Genomic DNA, 8,977 nt, shown 5'->3' on the forward strand with positions numbered 1-8,977 from the left:
TATTCATCGGACCGGTGGTTTGTATGTGAAGGGAATGGGTGAAGAAATTTCTAACAATTTAACACATGAAATTTATTTTTCGAAAATTGAAAAAAGGGAAAAAAATAAAATTGTGGTAAAATAACTGTAAAATTGAATTGAGATACGAAAAGTGAGTGAGAGAAGAGAGAAATTGCATTCTCAAGGAATTTTTGTCAATTTTTCAAGGTATTGGGCCTTGTAAAAATGACTTTTTGAATTATTTCAAAATTCGAAATTATTGTCTCGATTAAAGAATGAGCCGGCCTGATTTTGATTTTCTGAATTTTCATGTTTGGCATAAAGAACGCATTTCATATTGCATGGCAATGGATAAACCGTAAAGTTTCATTTAATTTATTGTTGCTGTGTTTTTTAGGTGTTGCTGATGTCGTTCATTTTATTCTCGAATGATAATTGCATTGGTCACGAGAGAGAGAAAAAGAGAACAAATGCGAACAAATGAAGAAACGAACCAGTTTCAGAAAAGAAAATAATGCATTGAAGGCGGTAATAACGATCAATATGATATCACAAGCATTTTATTGTGTATTTTCTCTAATTTGGTGTATAAATTTTATTTCCAGTTACATATCTAACTACCTCATATTTATAACAACCCATTTAAATCACTTTGCTCATTTTCAACTATCGCTTTTCTTTCAGCCCCCATGCAACTCGTTTTATGGTCGATGTTTTCGCAGTATGCAGTGGAAAAAAGCCACAAAACGATAATTGAATTTGGAACATATTTGTGGTTTTCGTGAAAATGTTGAAACATTAATGGAATCGAATGAGCCTCATTTTCGTGCAGAAATCATTTGTATATAAATATATCATATTTATGACTTTGAACAATCGCTAAAAAAGCGGCAATGAACGAAATGCTTGTGATCCAGATCAATTCACATAAAAATTAAATAAATGGGTAAAAATAATTTACTGTTAGTTTGAAAAACTATTTCGTCATTTTCATTTTTTTTTTTTGAAAAATGTCTACTCTTTTTTCGCTATGGCTCAATGCCAATCTTTAAACTTGGCCGAACATGCATGTGCACAGAGAAAGAAAGAGAGGGAAAAAGTTTTTTTTGTAAAAAAAAATTGTTGTTCAAGCCGACTGTTCCAAATGTTATGCTTTGATTGTTTATATGTGATTGACAACGATTGCGACGCAATGTATTATATATATACAGGGTGGCGCATATAATAGGCTCACTCTTAGGGGGTGAGAATTTTGAAAAACCCTTTGGGGGGTATGTTGGGGGTAAAAAATAGAAAATTTCTATCTGAGCAGAATTTTTAATTTTTCCCCAGGGGGGATGGGGGTATCCCAAATTTTCCAAAAGTGCATCGGATCAAAAAATAATGTACTACAAAGTTGTTCAGAATGACGAGAGAAATTTTTTAGGACCCCTGCCCTCCAAGTCCCCCCACCCCTTAAGGGGGTCGGGGGGTCAAAAACCCCCAAGATATGATTTTTTTGACCTGAAACCCCGAAATTCGGAATCAGCATGAAAAATTACCTTAGAATCGATATTTTTCTCATCCACCTTTTTTCACAAATTTTGGACCAAAAGTGACCCCTCAAATCTAACAAAGTCGATTTTACACTTTTTTCGTCCAAAATTTGTGAAAAAAGGTGGATGAGAAAAATATCGATTCTAAGGTAATTTTTCATGCTGATTCCGAATTTCGGGGTTTCAGGTCAAAAAAATCATATCTTGGGGGTTTTTGACCCCCCGACCCCCTTAAGGGGTGGGGGGACTTGGAGGGCAGGGGTCCTAAAAAATTTCTCTCGTCATTCTGAACAACTTTGTAGTACATTATTTTTTGATCCGATGCACTTTTGGAAAATTCGGGATACCCCCATCCCCCCTGGGGAAAAATTAAAAATTCTGCTCAGATAGAAATTTTCTATTTTTTACCCCCAACATACCCCCCAAAGGGTTTTTCAAAATTCTCACCCCCTAAGAGTGAGCCTATTATATGCGCCACCCTGTATATATCATCAAAATTAAAATATGAGCAACATGTTTTTTTTTCTTCGGAAACACATAGAGTTTGCTCAGACCTATTTGGCATGGTTTTTCGACGATTTTTTCTTCATCTTCTCATTCCTAAGTTGTTTGGCATGGGTCGAGTGCGACGTGTACACAAAATAATATAATAAATGAATAAAACAAAGAGCTACGGATCAAACGACAACAATAAGACTATGAAAGAATTAAGGAAAAGTGGATGTATGGTGCACGAAATTGCTTTCTATCTCGATTTCGATACACATAAAATAGTGCCTAGTAATTCTTAACAACAACAGCAGCCAACAATAAAACGGTATATCGAAGAAAAAAAAACATTATTACACATTGCAAGAAATTGAAACAAAAACGATACACATATACAAAAATAAAAATGCTACAGCAATATGAAAATAATTGGATAGTTTTATTATAGGTTTCATTGTTTCTTTTTTGTGGGTGCTTTTTTCAGTTATTTCAACAGAAACAACAGCAACAAGAACATCACAGACGATCGAAGAAAATGAAGCGAACGTTATAAAGTAGACCATATGAAAGAATTTGATGAAAAACTGACAGCAGCCGAGGCGACCGAGAGTGTTGGTGCGAGCGAGAACGGAGAATAAAGTGAAACCACAGAGCAAAGAGAACAAATCATCATCGGAGAAAAAAAATTGTCGTGGAGAAAACGGTGCATACGTCTATAATAAAATTCAATGGGCTGTGTGTTTATTTCAACAGTGAACTAATAATTTTCATATATACTCAAAATAAAACGTGGAAAGGTGAATGAAGAAAACACCCGATATGTACAATGTACATATGCGTTTTTTTCTCTTCTTGTACATTTTCAATATGTCGTTCTTGGGGCTCAGAAATTTTATTTATTTGCTTTTAACCACGGATATTTGTGCATTTTAATTCGTGGCTAAATATGAATTTGCATAGGTGCTGACGAGAGTTTCCAGGGTTTGGATTACACTTCGCCCCTAAAAAATTTGTCGGTACCCTAAAAACATTCTTGAGACCCTAGATTCTTTCGATTTGTCGAGAGAAAATATTTCGATTTGCAAAGGGATTTTTGAATCAAATTACTTCCCCTCCCTGGGGATGGGAGGATCTAGAGAGTTCAAGTCTATTTGAGTCGATGATGGCACTCCCTTTGAAATGAGAGTCAAAGAGAACGTCAATGTAATTTAACAACTCAAATCGAAACTAAACATCGCGCCAAGTTTGAAATGTGTTGATACATCCTCCCATTGCCTCACAATAATCAATTTTTTTGCCGAGTGGCATCAAAAACCCCTTTTTTGCTGGAGGTTTTGCCGAGAAAAGTAACTCTTGTGCGGACCCTCTATGGATTTTTCCAGGGATCACTTACGGAATTTTGCCATCATTGCCCCCTAAAAAAATTACTGTCAACACTTATGATTTTGACAGAAAACGGCGTAAATTTTGGCTTATATTTGTTTTTGCCGTTAAAAGACTGTATTTATTTGGATTGTGTTTTTTCAAGTTCCCAGCCCCTAAATGTCGTTCCATTCTATTTTACATTCCGTTAGGGTTGTTGTCACCATTTGTGGTGTTTCTTTCAATTAATTGCCATTGTGCTCACACTTTTATTTAACAATTACATGGATGTCCAAGAAAAGTGCCATATTTCATATTTTTCTCTGCCTTTTCAGAATTTTTCAAAGTTAATTTATGTTTTAGTCATACACAGTGACAATTGAAGGTAAAACAAAAAAATATCGAAAATAAAGAGTCTTACGGGAGTAAGACGAACTTTTCCGCTCGGTGGTAGTTGCGTATTTTATTAAGAAAGTTCAAAATAATATTTGTTCGATTTTTCAAGCCTTTCAAGCGTCGTAAAGTTCGAAACCAAAAAATATGTCTCAACTTTGGCAACGAAATATTTTTTAATTTAATAGCAGAAGTACCCGAGAAAAGATTTTTCACACTTTCATGATGAACCCATATGAAAGTATTCTATTTTTTAACAAAACACTATAAAAAAATATGTCTGACGTTAATTTTGCCATAAAAATTATTTATGAAACACTTTTCATAACTAAAATCACAAAAAATTTGGATTTTTGTATGGGAGCCATGTCTGTATGCTAACTTAATAGCGTGAAATTTTGCACAGGTTACTTTTTTCACCAAAAAATAACATTCGGAGGTTTTGGAGAAATTTCAACCAAAATTAAGGGTACCTCCCATACAAAATATTCGTTTTTGAGCCAAAAATTGAAAATTCTGTATGGGAGGTATCCCTAATTTTGATTTAAATCTCTTCAAACTTTCAGAATGTTATTATTTTGTATAAAAAATAGTATGTGCAAAGTTTCACGTCATTAAAGTAGCAAACAGGCATGGCTCCCATACGAAAATTCAATTTCTTTGTGATTTTTTCAAGGAAACTGTATCAAAAATTGATTGTATCTCAAAACTAACGTCGGATTCGGTTCTCTCGTGCCAAAAACCCCCCAATACATATTTTTGAGTGTTTAAGTCTACATTAAGTATGACTTTTGGACGAAAATTGGACTCTTTTTCATAGGTATCACTCCAGACATGGAATTTTTTTCCATCAACCAAAGTCGCTCAAAATCTAATGATTTCTATTCCTCGCGACCCAACAAACCTCCTGTGGCTTCATACAGCAATTGTTAGACCAATGATATCGTATGGATCGTTCATATGGTGGAAAGGCACTACATCGGCGATGGCACAGAAAGCTCTTTGCCATCTTCAGAGGGTTGTGTGTATGGCAATAACAGGAGCTGCCAAAAGTGCACCACAAGTAGCACTGGAAACTTTGCTAAATATTCCACCATTGGACAAATTCATCACAGCCGAGGCACAAATAACAGCATTTCGGTTAAGAACAATCATAAACTTGGAAAGAGTACGGCACTACAATCACTCGAATGCTATAGAGAGATTGTATTCTTATGAACCGTTCCTACAAGCTCCAAGCGACAGGAATCCACCTGCATTATATTTCGAAAAACCTTATCGTGTAATTTTACCGACAAGGGAGGCAGAAATGATGGAGGAAAGGCCTACTGTCACACAAATCGATAGATGGTTTACAGATACTTCAGTAAACATATTTGGATCTGGATATGGCTTTTGGAATGAAAGCACAGATACGGAATACTGTGGATACCTTGGCCTATATGCTGATATTTCACAGGCTGAGTTGTCTGCTATTCTAAACTGCAGTATAGAAATAGCAAATGACAATCTCAGCACATCACCCATAGTGATTCACACGGAGAGTTTGTATGCTATTAAAGCATTAAACGACTTCAAAGTGGACACCAAACTTGTGTTAGACTGTATTACATTACTAACGCAGATAGCGCAACGTAGGGAAGTAACCCTAAAATGGATTTCACCTCAAACCCAAACTCAGGGACAAATGAGGGCGGCCATTTTAGCCAAAAAAGGTGCTTCGCAAAGAGCATATGGTCCCGAACCCTTTCTTCCTTGGAACGAAAGGAAATGTAGGAACATATGTAACAAATGGTTACAGGAAAGTATTATCATACGATGGCGTAACACAAATACATGCTCAACAACTAGAAGTTTTCTAACGACACCTAGTAAAAAGATTGCATCACAACTACTTAGTTTAAGTAAAATGAAACTAAGTTATACCATAGGTATCCTAACAGGTCATATTAGACTGAATGCACACTTGAAGCGCATTGGAGTTAGGGATGATCCAGATTGTGACCTTTGCGGAAGAAATGAGGAAACCTCAATTCATTTCCTGTGCACATGTACACAACTAGATCGTACCAGAGTTACTATTTTTGGTAAGGGGACGATCAATCCAGAGGAAGTCTTAAAATTTGATATTTCAAAAATTTTTAGCTTCATCAAAGAGTCGGGTAGATTCTCTCAACTGAGGGACACCCCCACTTTACTAAATAACGATAGACAAGTTACAGGGAACGATACTTTTAATGTAACACAACCCACGTAATAGTGTCGCAACATTAAACCTATGGATGATTATATTATCAATCGGTAGGAACGAGCTGTTTTACTCTTTCTCCACGGGTAGCTTTGCAATAGGTCCTTGACCTTCGCGACGAGATTTTCTCTTTTGAGTCTTTCTCCCCACTATAATCCATACATCCATACATTCCTCGCGACCCCCAATCATCCTGTAAAGTCATATTTTGAATTAAGTTTCTACGATGAGCGCATTCTTCCTAACAAATTTTGCGTACGACGTACAACGTAAAACGTACAACGCACAACGTACGACGAACAGATTAACAAAAACCATGTTTAAAAACGCCAAATTCGGGTTCTCTGACCTCAGAAACGTCCAGAAAACATGTTTCTGAAGTTTTCAAAATTTTGAGCGATTAAAATACTTTTCACCTTACACTATGTGTGCGGAAAAGTAAAAATCTCCCGGTCGAGCCCATTTGGGTTTGAAAAGCAGATTCATCGCGTTTTGATTTAATATCATCTACAGCGTAAAAAAAATCAATTCTTTAATGACCAATCTCTTCAAATGGACAATGAATTGTAAAAAAATTGTTTTTTTTTTTAATTCTCAAGAAAAATTATCATTGATAATAATTTTGATAACGATTCGAGCGCGCGCATCCGCATATGAATGAAAACAATCATTATCATTCGACGGGAAAAAAAAGAAAAACAATAATAATCACGAATCACTTTATGGGCGCAACGATGGAGCCATCGCCAACAGTGTAGAACGAACATCCAGCGAACGAGAATGAAGAAAAAAGTAAATAAAAATGTATACACGAAAAAAAAAAAAGAAACACACAAAACCAAATCTGTAATGAATAATGAACGAGTCATCACATGTCCAGGCCAATTGGGTAAATATGCCAAGAGAGGCAGAGAGAGATAGAGAGCGTGCGAGAGAGGAAAAAAATGTGAATAAAAAACGGTCAAAATTCAAGAAAGCAAAGCAATATGAAGTAAACCACAAAAAGCTCCAATTAAATCGATTTTATAAACAACGCACACGAATTGAATTGAAGTACCAAAGCTTGTGAAATAAATGAATAAATAAATATACAAACAAAACTAACCAAATTCATGCGTCTAGCCACAAATAAGCGACCACGAAATCGCCTTCTTATATCCATCCAATTTGGGCCATCACATTTCTGTAATACGAATTACAACAATTGGTCGTCTATAATTAAGCATGCAATTGCAATAAACAAGATTAATTTTCATCCACACGACAAAAATTCATTTTCACAAATCATATTTAATCGCGAAATTTTACGTTTCTGCATTTATTGTGGCCGGCGGCATTTTTTTACCCCCAGTCAATCAATGCATTTGAGATTCAATTGGTTGAAATGATGATGACGACAAAGACAAAAAATAATTGTTGAAATTAAATTGAAAACTGTCAAATTTGGAGAGAAAGGACATTTGATTTCAGAACCATTATTTAGTTGTCAAGACAAGTCAAGTCACGGTGGAATTTACTTCGTACAAAATCGAACCATTCTTGTTAGGGCTTGTCATTGTTTTGAATCTAAATATGGGATTGCATCAAAATGGATTTGAATGTGTATACAATCATGTAATTAATGTCAATTTAAAAATGAACTTCATTTTACTACCCGTCAATAATTTCCATAAAGTCGATTGGATTATTATTATTGTTGGTGTTGATGACGGTAGATTTGCTCATCGGTAGCTCTCAACCATATTCATATGCGCATTTTTAAAAACGATGAGTAATTTGTATTCATTATCTATGGATTTGCCAAGCTTCTAACTCATGTAACGTATCATTATTATTAATGCACATCACACACACACACAATCGGCGTATATTTTCAGGCAAAATTCGTTAAACTAGAACACAGCAGAATGATAGAGAGAAATAGAATGTAGAATGTGACCGAGAATGTGTGATCGAAAGACGATAATAATAGATCGTATCCGGATTTACATTTATAAATATGTTTTTTTTTTTAAATTGCGATATATGTGTGTGAGTTAGAGTTGGCATGGGATTTTAGTTTATCGTTTAAACCTCAATGAGTGTAAATCGCAAGCATTTGCATCTTATTTAACCGTTCACCGTTTAGGATTGCCAATGGATGCCAATCTAACCAAGGTAAGTAGTGGTGCTGATGGTGGTGGTAGTGGTGCTTCATCAAATTGGTGTGTTCGTGCGCAAGAAAATCGTGAGAAAAGCTTGCCACCAATTTTACATCATTGCAATGGAACCGCAGTAGCAGCAACGACAGCAAATTTCGTAGTAGTACGAGCAACATTGTACAATAAAGATAGAAAATGAGTTGTACGAACGTCAATTCCACATCTCATGTGAATGTTGGGATTACTGCTACGAAGAAGAAGAAGGAAAAAAAACCGGGAGAGAAGGAGAAAATATTGGCCCGATAGGGAATGGAGTTCGATTATTCATAGCTAATAGGCGCACTTATGGCATCATGTTAAATCCAATCGTTTGCTCTATTACATTAGCTAAAACAATGTTCTTCACCATGTTCTCGCAGTCTTTTGTTCCTTATCTTTAACTATGTCTTTATTTTTTTGGTCTTACGAGCGAAACGCACCAACACCTTTGATTTTTGCTCCAAAAAATGTGCGCATCATTTTCACAATTGAGAAGAGTGGAGAAAAACGAAAATGCGATTAAACTGAACAATGCATTTGTACGGTGGTGTTGTTCACACGATGTGTTTGCCATTCGTCATATGTCAATTTTGCGGCATCATAAGCGATATCCGTAACATATGCCAAACGATGAATGTGCCAGGGGACAAATTAATTCATACACAAATCATGTGCACAATATTTGTCACATAAATGACGTTACGCGGATATATATCATTACATCGATGGTGCTATGATTCGTTTCATCGATATACCGCATATCGTTCGGT

At 35.6% G+C, this 8,977-nt stretch overlaps 1 protein-coding gene across 1 annotated transcript; it reads left to right on the forward strand.

The window, feature by feature from the left end:
- Positions 1-4,716: 4,716 nt before the first annotated feature.
- LOC116336812 lies at positions 4,717-8,367 on the forward strand. Its single transcript, XM_031760956.1, has 2 exons — positions 4,717-5,941; positions 8,156-8,367. The coding sequence occupies exons 1-2, from the start codon at positions 4,717-4,719 to the stop codon at positions 8,365-8,367; spliced, it is 1,437 nt and encodes a 478-aa protein (XP_031616816.1).
- The last annotated feature ends 610 nt before the right edge of the window (positions 8,368-8,977 follow it).

The sequence above is a fragment of the Contarinia nasturtii genome, unplaced genomic scaffold, assembly GCF_009176525.2.
Source record: "Contarinia nasturtii isolate CC-2019 unplaced genomic scaffold, AAFC_CNas_1.1 Cnas_scaffold_187, whole genome shotgun sequence".
Lineage (NCBI taxonomy): Eukaryota > Metazoa > Arthropoda > Insecta > Diptera > Cecidomyiidae > Contarinia > Contarinia nasturtii.